A 13,314-nucleotide genomic window follows, 5' to 3' on the forward strand; every position below is an offset into this window, starting at 1 on the left:
GCTGTATCGGAGGGGCTGGTTGGAGGCTCGAAGTTTTCGGATGGACGGACTCAGTGTCGGCTGTGGTCGGCTGCTTCCAAGGCATCGGCAGTTGTCGGTACCTTAGAGGTTTATGGCAGGGAGTTTCTCCCTTTTGCTGCCTGCTATCGGGGACTCGGGAGTCAATTGGGACTTGAGGCTTTTTTTTTTACCGTGCCCATGGTCTGTTCTTTATCAAATTATGGTATTGCTTTGCATCGCTGTAACTATATGTTATAATTATGTGGTTCTGTCAGTGTCAGTCTTTGGTTTGTCCTGTTTTCTGTGATATCACTCTGGAGGAACATTGTATCATTCTGTAATGCATGTATGCATTTCTAAATGACAATAAAGAGGACTGAGTGTTCTCATAATCTAATCCAATCTAATCTAAAATGCGAACGGGGATGTGAGGGAAGAAAGAGATCCAGCAAAATGTAAGAACGATTTGTGGGCATTGCTGCTGGGTAGTTTAACAGAGCATGAAGGGAAGGCGATTGTCACTGGAACTCTCTGCAGTGTATTTTTGGAAGCAGTGGCTGACGTAGTAATGTCACCGAGTTTTCTCTCTCACTGAATTGAATGCATGAGATGGTTGCATTGATGCTGGCTGACCAGCTGCCGTTCAGTGCTCCTTCACGGGTCTCCAGTAGGCCTCTGTCTGATGGTTCCAAATTGAGCCTGGTTCACTTCCACAAAATGAGCGCTGAGCGGCTCGTGTTGCACCAGTGCCCTGTTGATGTTCCAAAATTTGTCTTAAACAGTTAAATATACATCATTGCTGATTGTTCCTTTTAAGCTCTTGCAGGTTTCAAAAGCTGTTACCTTGTTATCATAATTATTCAAAGTTCGGTTGTGAAAATCAGAGCAAGGCCATTACCTGTGATGTCATTCTCATCACCCAGCTGCTCCTCCCACCATACTCATATTCATGGTAGGGATCGTCTGATTGGAAAATCTAGAGTTGGATCATCAGAGCATGAGAAGACATGATGATGGTGTTGAATGAATCACAAGATACATTTTCAGACAAAGACTTAATAGATGTCCTCAAGGAGAACTGTTTAGAAAAATAGTCCATAAACTAGCTGTCACCTTGATGAAGTGCCTTTCAGTAGCAGAGCTGAATCAAAACATATACTGTAAAATATAATTTTATATTAGGACTTGACTTTCAACCAGAGAAAAACAAATATTAAAGCAGAGTATAACATGGATTATTATTAAAACTAATGAATATTGGATTGTAATTGTTATTTTTAAACCAAAAAAGAGTGAAAAATTATTTCTTGTACCGGGAATTCTTGAATGACTTGAACTAATGAGTGCATAAGGGGAAGTTCTTGCTATTATATAGTAGTTCCAAGTGAGATGGTTTAAATGTAGAGTACACGTGACAAATAATTTCTTTATTAATTGTGCTGTAAACTGTGATGGTAGACGCAAACATTTAATTGGCGTTCGTTCTAGTTCAAGTCATTTTATTGTTTCTTTCAAAACACAAATCTGTTTATGAAACGTGCATAAAATAAAAACTATTAGAATAAATTGTCCAGTCACTGGTTTTAATACTTATCTCTTTTCAGTTGAATACATCTTAGAGATGTTTAAATTTTAATTATAGAATGAAAAAGCTTGCATTTTTAAGATCTGCCCAAGGCATTCCATAATGGCAGACATGAAGGCCCTACAACAGGTAGTCAAAACCGCCCAAAGCATCACCAGCACCAGCCGACCCACCATCAAGCACGTATGTACAGAAAAGTACAGGAAAAAGACTAGTAGCATCATGACGATCCCACAAAACCTGCTCACGGACTGTTTGTCCCACTCCCATGAGGGGGGGGAGGCTCTGTTGCAGCCATACCAGGCCCACCAAACTCAAAAACAGTTACTTTCCCCAAGCAGTAAGGCTGATTAACACCTCCACCCACTAACCCACACCTCCACTCCCCCAACCACTACTACTTTATCATTTCATGTCAGTCACCTTATGTACAGACACTCCTGTGTCTTTATGGATTTTATGGATGTACAATCAATCTATGTATATTATCTATTTTTCATATTTATATTTAATATGTCTTAATTATTTGTTTTCTTTATCTTACTGTTTTTTTGTGTTGCAATGGAACCACAGTAGCAATTATTCTGTTAGTCTTTTGTAACAGAAATGACATTAAACAATCTTCAGTCTTATTCACTAGGTCAACAAGGTCAACAAAAATTTAACTTTGGGTGCTACCTCATTAATGTGTATTTAATGCAATGTATTAAATCAGAATTCACTTTGCTAATTGCCAGTAATGTGGAGAGCTGAAAGGAACTGGTTCAGGTTGCAGGTATCCTGTACCTGTTACTCCAGTGCCAAGTAAAACCTATTCACGTTGAAATGACTGATCGACCTAAAAGACTAAGCTAATCCAGTTTTTTTTTGTATGCTGACTGTTCTGGCCTCTAGAGGTGCAATTCATTCTGTATGCAGTTCATTTTGTATCAACATCAGTTTTGTTATGTACAGTAAGCTGTGTTTTTATATCACTTCCTGCGTGGTTTAATTTGGATTCAACTTGAAGCACACAGTGGAAAGATGTCCATCTCCATCCGTTCTTCATTTGCCCTTGAAACAGCAATATCTGTAAGTCTTATGTTTTGTTAATGCTGGTAAACATTTAGCAGATATATTTTGATGGAACTACTATGTTTATTTCTTACTGTTATTAAGATATTGTTGTGCGAAAAGTTTACTCTTGTCTAGACAGCATAGTTATGGAGATTTGCATTTGTGTGTTACTTTGGTTAAAACTGGTTGTGAGAATAATCAGCAGTATTAGTATATTCAGCCATGTGAAGATTCAGTATCAAATTTAATAAGCATTTTACTTTCTGCAGTTTCACATGTAAGAATTCTCATTTTAAAAACCCTGAAGAAATCTTCCATCTTGGGTGCTTTTTGAGAAAGTGTTTAACTCACTGCATACTTTGCGCATACGAGGGTGTATTGCAAGGACAGTAAAGTGAAGAGAACTCGCCTTCAATGGCATCGCCCACGGACCGGAGAAATGTTTAACACTGTACGTGACAATGTCAGATTCTGACCTGAGCAACGTTGACCTGGAAGTGAGCTCCGAAGGTGGCGCGTCAATCGCGTCATCGTGACACTATAACAAATCCACAAGTAGTGTGGCTGCAGCTTAAGCCCATACCAGAGCTGAAGTGGCAGGAATGGGAACGACTTGTGCTAGACCCAAAGTTGAGATGCAAATGGAGAAAGCTCGCATAGATATGGAGGAAGCATGTCTAGACATGGTGAGAGCTTGTAGAGGTCTCAAGGAAGAGTGTGAATCTGAGACTGTCTCAGCAGAGGCAAAGGTGTGTGAAGCAGCAGCTGACTTGACAGTGGTGAGTCTACAACCAGAATCAGTCATGCTTTGCTGTCACAACATCCAATGCAGCATACTAGAGAATATATCCAAGTGCATTTTGGCTATTAAAAAAGACAGTGTTCCAGCTTTACAAGGAGAAGCTGTCCACACCACGCAGCAAACATGACTTTGGCGTAGTCCAGGTACTGACAGTCACAGTCTACAGCAGCAAAGACCCACAGCACCTCCGTCTGCAGTTTCACCACAGCAAAAACCTTAGTCAACTGTTGCCACTATTGCCCTATCTGAACTTCCATCCACCTTAGGACACAGATTTGCAAAACCGGTCTCCACAGTGCCCTCATTCAGGAGCCACAGGTGCATTGGATTTGGCTTGGTGCCTGGTTCATCGAGACCTAGTCACAGCAGGACAAAAAGTATTTTGACAACCAGTCTGCCACTTATCTATCCTGGAAATCAAGCTTTCGCAATGCCGTGGAAGGTCTAAGTCTCAAACCTAGCGAAGAGCTAGACATTCACTGCAAGTGGTTTGATGGAGAGTCACTGCAGCATGCAAGCAGAATAGAGCAGTACACATTAACGTTCTAGTTAATGGTTTACAAACGTGGCAAAGGCTGGACAGGTGCCATGGCTCTCCAGAGTCAACATGCTTTAGCACATTCATTATACAAAGTTCTATTTACTCATACAGTCTAAAGACGTGTTCTGGAACATCAGAATTTGTCAGAAGAAGAGCCAATGGATTTGTCATGGAGTCAATAGGAGGTGAAGTCTACTTGCCCTTGCCAGCTCTCAGTAGGAATTGCAACAACAGGGGTGAACTCCTGACTCCTAAAGCTGTATGCGGTCATCCACATCTTAAGGACCTAGCTGACAAGATTCACCCCCCCCCCCCAACTCTTCTACTGAAATTCTACTTTGTTTGGCAGAGACGTCATCCGTGCACATAAGATACGTGAACAGCACAATGGTTGACATGTTGCACCTTATGCCCAATAACTAGACCTAGGCTGGGTCGTAGTAGGTGATGTCTCGAAGATTGTACTTAAGCAAGCTAAGAACCCTGTCATACTTGTCTCTACTGAACCAGATTTAGGCAAGCTGGTCTTCTGTGACTCGAAAGATGACTATAAGAAGGTGAGGTCTTCCTTCAGATCATGAAAAAAGGGTTTAGCAAAGACAAGTCAAACAGTTGTGTAGCTCCCCTTCCTTTCCACTCTCCATGACAACTCCTACCAACTGACAGAGAGAAGGCCCTTAGTTGACTCGTGCCCCTCAGTTGCACATTGAGAAATGAAAGATCATTATGCGGAGCTCATGGATAGACTCTTAAGGAACAATCGTACTGAGTTAGCGCCTTCATTGGATCCTAACACAGGAAACTGGTATTTGCCCAACATTGGCAGTTAATATAACCAGAAACCTGCACAAATACAAATTCTTTGATTCAGGTGTGCAGTTCTAAGGCATATCACTGAACAATGTGCTCTTGTAGGGTCCAGGTTTTAACAAGGTCTGCTCAAGGTCCGCATGAACTTTAGAACCAAGTCTTATCGCAGTGATGGTAGATGTCGAATGAATATTCCACAGCTTCCTCGTGAGAAAAGATAAGTGGGACAACCTCAGGTTCTTGTGGTTTCATGACCACCAACTTCACAAGGAGATTCTGAAGTACTGCATGAGATTTCATATATGTGGTAATCTGTGGCCTTGAGAGGATAGCTATGGAGGGAGAGATGGAATTCTGGACAAAAGCACAGAGGTGCATAGAGAAGCATTTCTACGTTGCTGATGGTGTTAAAGCATTTAATAGTGTAAGCAGCTTGCTGAAATCAGTGCAAGACACGTTGGTGCAGACAGATCTCAGATGACATTAGATTGCATCCAAGAGCCAAGCAGCATTCCCCATCTGGAGATCTGGCCAAAGGTCTAAAGACTCTTGATCTTGGGTAGATCATCCCTCTTGTGCAGCATAGTTGGGCCTTAGATGGGACATCATTATAGACATCCTTACTTTCCAGGTTGCTGATACTGAAAGACCCTTCACGTGACATGGAGTACGATTAACTGCTATTTGACCCTCCTGGATTTGCTTCTCTAGTCAGTATCTAGGGACGATTCATGTTAAGAGGGTTGACTTTGGACACTTGCGGATGGGATGTGTACCGTATAACCTACATTAGAATAAGAGACTACTTTGTTTTAGTAACACGTCGTTGCATGCGCTATTAGGCACGTATTGATCTGTACGTGTGTGTTGAGTTCGGTTTCTGCTAATAAAAAACCATGAACTTTAGCTCCTGTCTCAGTGTTTTATTAATAGCATTGTTGTGTAAACAGCCCACATACACAACAAGTTGGCGACAAGGTTAATGAACCTACATCTTAGCGGAACGCCATGTTTTAGTTGATAACACTCGGAGGAAGAGCGCAAGGAACGAGCCAAGGAGCGGGAGAAGAAGGCAGAGTGAGGCCGCGAGTCCAAAAGGAAGCGGGAGCACAGCTGGGGTCGGGAACGTCGGGAGACCAAGAGACACAGTCGGAGCCGCAGCCGGCACTGACCCCCAGGGGCTGAGGGTCTGCCTGCCCCAGAAGGGAAATAAAAAGGAGCAACACACACATCTAGACGAAATGCGCTCGTGGCGCTAACAAAAAGGACAGGCGAGTCAAATAGAAAACAAGGGGAAAACAGGGCTAAATTAACATAACAAAGATGGCGATGATTGGAACCATTACAGCATTTGATAGTGGCATTGAAGACTGGACAACTTACACAGAGAGTGGAGTTATATTGTGAAGCTAACGGTGTTAATGATGAAAAGAAAGCCAGCGTCTTACTCAGTATTATGGAAGCAAAAATATATGGGCTGCTATGGAGCTTGTTAATCCCTGAAAAGCCAGTTGACAAAACGTTCAAGCAAATAGTAGCCACTCTCCAACAGCATTTAAACCCCAAACCACTGGTCATTGCTGAAAGATTTAAATATCACAAATGGAATCAGAGCAAAAATGAAAGCATTTCTGAATATTGTGCTGAATTGCACAAATTATCAGAACATTGTCAATTTGGAGCTGGTCTATCGGATGCATTGAGGGACAGGTTAGTGTGTGGCATGCACTGTGAAACCACACAGAAGAAGCACCTGGGTGAAAAAGACCTTGCGTTATAGAAGGTGCTGAACTTTGCAATATTATTGGAAACAGCAGCACTGGGTGCTTCAGGGATGCAAAAAAAGTCTTTGGAATATGCTACAAATAAAATGTCACTGAACAGAAAATAAGGAAAGAAATGTTACCGTTGTGGGAATATGTCACATGACTGTGGGTTTAAGGACAAAGAATGCAGAAACTGTGGCAAACAGGGCCACACTGGTAGAGTATGCAAAGCTAGTAAATAGTAGAAAAGGGACAAAATACAGACAAACAAGAAACCCCAGAAAGGAAAATACAACAATGTACACAAAATGGAAGAAAGCAGTTCTGATGAAAATGACTCAGACGAAAGTGAATTGTCTTGTCTGCAACTTCACAGCGTGAAAGAGTCAGATGATCAAAGAGTAATATGAATCACTCCACAAGTGGCAGGCATGAGACTGAAAATGGAGTTGGACACAGGCTCAGCTTTAACAGTGATCTCTGTACACGACTACAAGCAACTGTTTTCTCACGTACTTCTGAAACGAATTAAACTACTGCTAAAGACTTGCACAGGACAGAAAGTGTGTCCCAAAGGCAAAATTGGAGTGACATTGACCTATAGAGACAAACCACAGCATCTGAACCTCCATGTACTGAAAAATGGAGGACCACCATTGCTGGGATGGGAATGGCTCAGGAAAATCCAGTTGGTTTGGCACACCATCAAGACACTAGATGTGTCAACAAAGGAGGGCAGCTCGGCGGGGAAGATGTCCGCAGCTCTCCTCTTACCCATTGTCGACTATTACAACAACGAGGAGGAGCTAGACAGTGTCGACGATGAGGACGAATGCAGTGTCCGTGGCCGTGACTCGGGTGAAGATGCAGAGGATGCAAGGGAGACAGATATTGCCAATAAGTGGATGATGAAGACTACCTGGAAGTAAAAGAGCAGATGTACCAGGAGAAATTGACATCTCTCAAAAGACAGCTACAGTAGTTACAGGAAGGCACTTTGCAGGAGTATCAGAAAACGATGAAGAAACTGGATCAACAATACAAAGAAAGAACAGAAAATGCAGAGCTTTTTCTGCAACTGGAGACAGAACAAGTGGAAAAGAATTATATTAAAGAGAAGAAAGCAGCAGTGAAAGAATTTGAAGATAAGATTGAGTTAGAAGAAAAGAAAAAGAAAATTGAGAATGAGAGGCTAATAATGGAACTCACAGGAGATTCTATGGAGGTAAAGCCAATAATGACTAGGAAACTAAGGAGGAGACCTAATGACCCTGCTCCAATTACAGACAGAAGACGAAAACCTGCACCTGCACAGTTAAATTACTTGTTCACAGATGAACAGATAATGGAAGATCTGTGAACTCTCAATAAGCTTAAATCACCTAAAAGACCAGCATCTCTGTCTTCTCCTGAGCATCTTCCCAGCACTCCTGCTGAATCACCAGCACAAAGATAGGAAGCATGAATAGAAGATGGAAAGTTATATTATGATAAGAGATGGTATCATAAAGGTCAGGCTATCTACTTGGAATCTAAGGAGAATACGAAGATTGGCTGTGTAATTAGCTCAGTTGGAACAAATGAGATGTGGGTAAGGAAGACAAGTAATAGCACAAAGATGCGTATATATCTAGGACAGCTGCACAGAGGAGTCTTCATTATACAGAGGCGATCTGCTGCCTAGAACTCTTAGCAAGTTTGAGGCGTACATCTTACATCTTCTTAACTCCCTATACTCAGAGGTCAACTGTTCATGACTTTTATATGGAAATCTGTATTAAAACAAGCAAGTTTATTGACAGACTGAAGATCACACTATTTGAAGACACTTTCCAATGCCATCTCAGTTTTGAAGATTGTACATATTTTTAAGAATAGCATTCACCTTTTCACTGATTTCACTTTGCTCTTGTTATCTTTGCAAGATGGAAATGACTACTCTTTATGGCTGGAACCCGCCAATTTGTGGATTGTTCAATTTATTCCGGTGAAGACCTATTTGCTTCAGTGCCAGACAATCTAGAGAAGATCTCTTCTCCCCCCCCCCCCCACCGAGACTTGAGTTATAAATGGGTCTTAGACCAAAAGTAAAAAAAATGCTTGTTATAATTCGATATTATTACGTTACTTTGTTATAATTTGATATTATTAAATTGCTAAGTAAACAAATGGTAGGCGTTTGTATGTTAAGGGTAAACATATTTGTTTAGCATAATGCCCCAGTAAAAAAAATGTTGATGCACTATTAAAATAAAAGCGGAGGAGTGTACTGTATAGCCTACATTATAATAAGGGACTACTTTATGGTTTAGTAACATGTCGTTGCATGCGCTATTAGGTGCATATGGATCTATATATATATATGCGTGTCGAGTTTGGTTTCTGCCAGTAAAGAACCATGAACCTTAGCTCCCGTCTCCAGCGTTTTATTAATAGCATTGTTGTGTAACCAGGCCACATACACAACAGGATGTCTCACTCCCAAAAGAAAAACATAAACAGTGACAACAGTGGTGTTCTTCCCTCCGGGATCTTAAAGGTTTGAAGATTCCAAGAACCTACAAAACAGTTCCACTGCCTGGACTCAAAAGAAAAAGGTATTCATCATCTTATGTCAAAAAACCAAAGAAGAATGATTAAACCAGGAATGTAAGCAAATAGAAAGAATCCCAATTACTGATCCAAAAAGGTTACATCAACAAATCAAGAATATCACTGGTAAAAAGCTCCTCTGTTCTTCAGGTGGATGTTTGAAAGCAAAGGACAGTACCATTATCATTGAAAAAGATGAGATTATGAACAGATGGATTGAGAATATTCAGGAATTGATTGAGGTGAAAAACCAGAAATTAAGAAAAACATCGAAGGTCCAAATATTTTAGAATCTGAAGTTCGTAATACAGTAAATAAGATGAAGAAAGGAAAGGCAGCAGGTCCTGATTAATTAGTAATAGAACAAATTATTGCCCTTGAAGATTAGGGAATTGAAAAACTTACTGATTTAATCAATGACATTTATGAGACTGGAATAATACCAGAAGAGATGAAAAAATCAGTATTTATCACTCTTCCTAAGAAAGCTGGAGCAATGGGATGTGAATTACATAGGACCATAAGTTTAATGAGTCATATCACCAAGATACTTCTAAGAATTTTGATGACAAGAGCGAAAAGTAAGATACAAGCTGAAATAGGCAAAGAACAATGTGGTTTTGTGAAAGACAAAGGTACAAGAAATGCAATATTGATGTTACGGATACTATCAGAACGAGCTATTCAAATGCAAAAAGATTTGTTTGTTTTATCGACTACACAAAAGCATTTGATAAAGTGAAGCACAATAAGTTATTTGAAATATTACAGAAAACTCTAGATGGACATTCGAAAGACCTCCGCCTAATCAGAAATCTGTACTGGGAACAAACTGCTGCTGTAAGAATAGATGGAGAAGTGAATCAGTGTACGAAAATCAAGAGAGGGGTTGGACAAGGGTGTGTTTTCTCCCCTGATTTATTTAATGTGTACATTGAAACAATATTATAAAAAATAAGAGACATCTTGGGAATCAAAATTGGCAGTGAAAACGTCAATAATTTCAGATATGCAGATGACACTGTGTTAATTGGAAGTACGGAGGAAGAACTACAAAACTTAATTGATATAATTTTTGAAGAAAGACAGACCCATTTTTGCATTATCAATTGCAAAAAGACAATGTATGGTGATACCTAAAAAGAAGGAGAATCCTATCTGCAGGCTGAGAATAAATGGGGAAGACAATAAAACAAGTAATAAACTTCTGCTACTTAGGAAGCTGGGTGACATCAGATGGCAGGTGCGACTTGGACGTCAAAAGAAGAATAGGGATGGCAAAAGACGCCTTCATGAGAATGAAGAGTATTCTGACCAATACTAAACTAGGCATGACAACCCGCCTCAGAGTACTGACATGTTACGTTTATCCAGTTATGGCTCAGAATGTTGGACAATATGTAGTAACATGAGGAAACGAATTGTAGCAGCAGAAATGTGGTTTTTGAGGAGAATGTAAAGAATATCATGGACAAAACGAATATCTAGCAAGGATGTCATGAACAGAGCAAACACAAAAAGAGAATTAATGTATAAGATCATGAATGGGGAATGTAACTTCATTGGACATGTGGTTAGGAAGGAGGAGTTGGAATGCACAGTAATTATGGGAAAGATTGAAGGGAAGAAAGCAAGAGGAAGACAGACAAATGATGATGGAGACAGCAGCCAGAGAATTGGAAATGAATACCAATGAATTGATCCACTTGGCCCGAAACAGGAGTGAGTGGGCTATGGCAGTCAAAGCTCAAACTGGGCATGGTACCTGATGATGATGATGATGATGATGGTGCATCTTCTGTAATATGCCATTTAAAGCTATTGCTGCTCTTGAATACCTGAAGTTCATAGATGCTGCTGGATGTCATGCGATTGGATTCATCCCAGGGAAGACAAAGCTCCCAATCCAGATCTCACCAAACCAAGGCTTAAACTTAGCGCTGCTGTTCTCTCAGTTGAGATGGCAGAGATGATAACCAAATAACTGGACACAGGACTAGATGCTATCAAGTTCTTTACCAACAGTTTGGTTATGCTTAGTTACATGTTTAATAAAAGATTCTATGTTTATGTGTGTAATAGGATCCAACATATTAAACGATCAACCCAGGAGAGCCACTGCAACTATGTGCCCCCTGACCACAACCCTGCTGATCATGCCACAAGAGTGCTCCAAGTTAATCTGCTCACCACCTCCTCATGGCATTCCTTGCTGATCCCCACCAGCAACGTCATCATGGCTTGTATTTTCAAATTGAAAATAGTTAAAGACTGCAGTAAGACTGTCTTCAAACCGTAATATCGTTAGCCTTAAGTTTTGTTAACATCGTTAAACATTTATTAGGTACAGCACTATGCAATAGTCTTGGGCACATATATACTGTACAGCTAGGGTGCCTAAGACTTCTGCACAGTTCTGTAGTAGTTTTATACATCGCACTGTACTGCTGTCACAGAAAAAACAAATTTCATGATATGTATGACTGAAGAAAAACCTGATTCTGATAAGGGTCTCGATTGTGGACTGAGAGTGGGAAGAGGACTGGACAAGGGGAATCATAGCTGGGAAAGGGGAAGGAAGAGGTGAGGGAATAGGAAGCACTAGAGAGACATTCTGCCATGATCAATAAGCCAATTGTTTGGAATCAAATAACTTTGCCTGGTGTCTCAGGGCTGGGTGTATGTGCACCCATGCCCCTCCCACTACTCCTGGCACTCTTTCTCTGCCACCAGTCTAAAACCCCTCCCGTGGCACCCCTCCCTCACCATTCCCATCATCCTTTGCTCCTGCCAGATTTACAAACTCATTCTCCGCTTCACATTGACAAATATACTGTTGTGCAAATGTTTTAGGCACCCTAACTATATATACCTAGGATTTTTGCACAGTACTGTATATTTTGAAGGGAGTATTGTGTTTACTGCTTATTGTTATTAAGGTATCATTGCACCATGAGCTTACTTTTGTCTACATGGCATAGTTATGGAGTGTTGCAGATGTGTTTTACCCTAGTTAAAACTGGTGGTAAGAATAGTCGACAGTATTAGTATATTCATGCGCACAATGATTCGGCATCGAATTGAATACATATTGTATTTTACTTAAATTTTTTTTGCAGTTTCTGAAGTAAAAATTCTCATTTTAAAAACCCTGAAGAAAATTTCCATCTGGGGTGATTTTTTGAGAAAGTGTTTAATTTGCTGCATAGCTTTGCACATAGGCACTGTGAGGGCAGTAGACTAACTAGTTCACAAGGCATGGACTGTTTGGTGTATTGGTCCATTGCTTTTCTGAAGTCCAGGGTTTTCAATGATGCCAATGGTAGTGCAACACCCAATTCAACTTCTGGTGAGATTTTCAAACATGTTGTTCTGAATCATGATGGGCTGTTTTTACTCAAAGAAAAAACAGCATGATAAAGGTTCAAACTAAATACTAAAGAGACCCTCTGCAGAGCAAAGTTCAAAGACAGACCAAGTAACAATTGGTATTCCTTCCAAAAATTTTCAGTCAGAATTAGCAGAAGAATTCCAGTATTAAAGAATGATTCTATGTTCACCCGATCAGAAGTGAGTATAAAATTTGGAGAAAGACTATTGACAAAAGAGATGACTTTCATGCAGAGAATTTGCCAAGGACATAACCTATAAGGCAAACAACTTCATGTCCAAAATGGCTTTTTCTGTTTCAAATTTAAAGGTCACGTTTTTCATAATGGAAGGTTCCTTGCTATGTTGGTAGAGCGTTCATTGACTTCTGCAATATTCATTGGCTTTCATTGGCTTCTGTAAGTAGCAAAGTATCATACTTGACACTTCTCACCAGAGGCAACCTGGGAGGTTTCAGAAAGTGGGACTGATAATGACTTTCACTGTGAAAGAGCAATGCAAATACTTATTCAGAAGATAAGCCTATAGTAGTCAGGTCAACATCCCTGTAGTTGGTCCATTGGGGTTAGCTATACTTTTTGACCATTATGACAAACTACACATTGTAGCTGCTTTACAATACCCAGTGTCCTGCTAAGATGTATCTTCAGATTCTGCATGCTTTTATTGTTAATAATACTTTGCTAATTAACTCTGCTTGTAATCAAGTGGTCAGCAGCTGTTAGTGTTTCTACTAATATATGGATGTTGAGTATCATTTCCATTTTAAAGT

At 40.3% G+C, this 13,314-nt stretch overlaps 1 protein-coding gene across 5 annotated transcripts in view; it reads left to right on the top strand.

Moving 5' to 3' along the window:
* Positions 1-13,314, top strand: part of tox3 (TOX high mobility group box family member 3) — a 109,731-nt gene that overhangs the window by 37,314 nt on the left and 59,103 nt on the right. Inside the window, exon 1 of one of the 5 annotated variants that reach the window (XM_072279578.1) lies at positions 2,598-2,656. The exons of the other annotated variants lie outside the window; for them this stretch is intronic. Coding sequence (XP_072135679.1) covers positions 2,609-2,656 — 48 coding nt within the window. The 5' untranslated portion in view covers positions 2,598-2,608. Of the gene's footprint in view, positions 1-2,597; positions 2,657-13,314 lie in introns of those variants that run through there. 5 annotated transcript variants of the gene reach the window in all.

This window comes from Mobula birostris, chromosome 15 (genome assembly GCF_030028105.1).
Source record: "Mobula birostris isolate sMobBir1 chromosome 15, sMobBir1.hap1, whole genome shotgun sequence".
Taxonomy (NCBI): Eukaryota; Metazoa; Chordata; class Chondrichthyes; order Myliobatiformes; family Myliobatidae; genus Mobula; species Mobula birostris.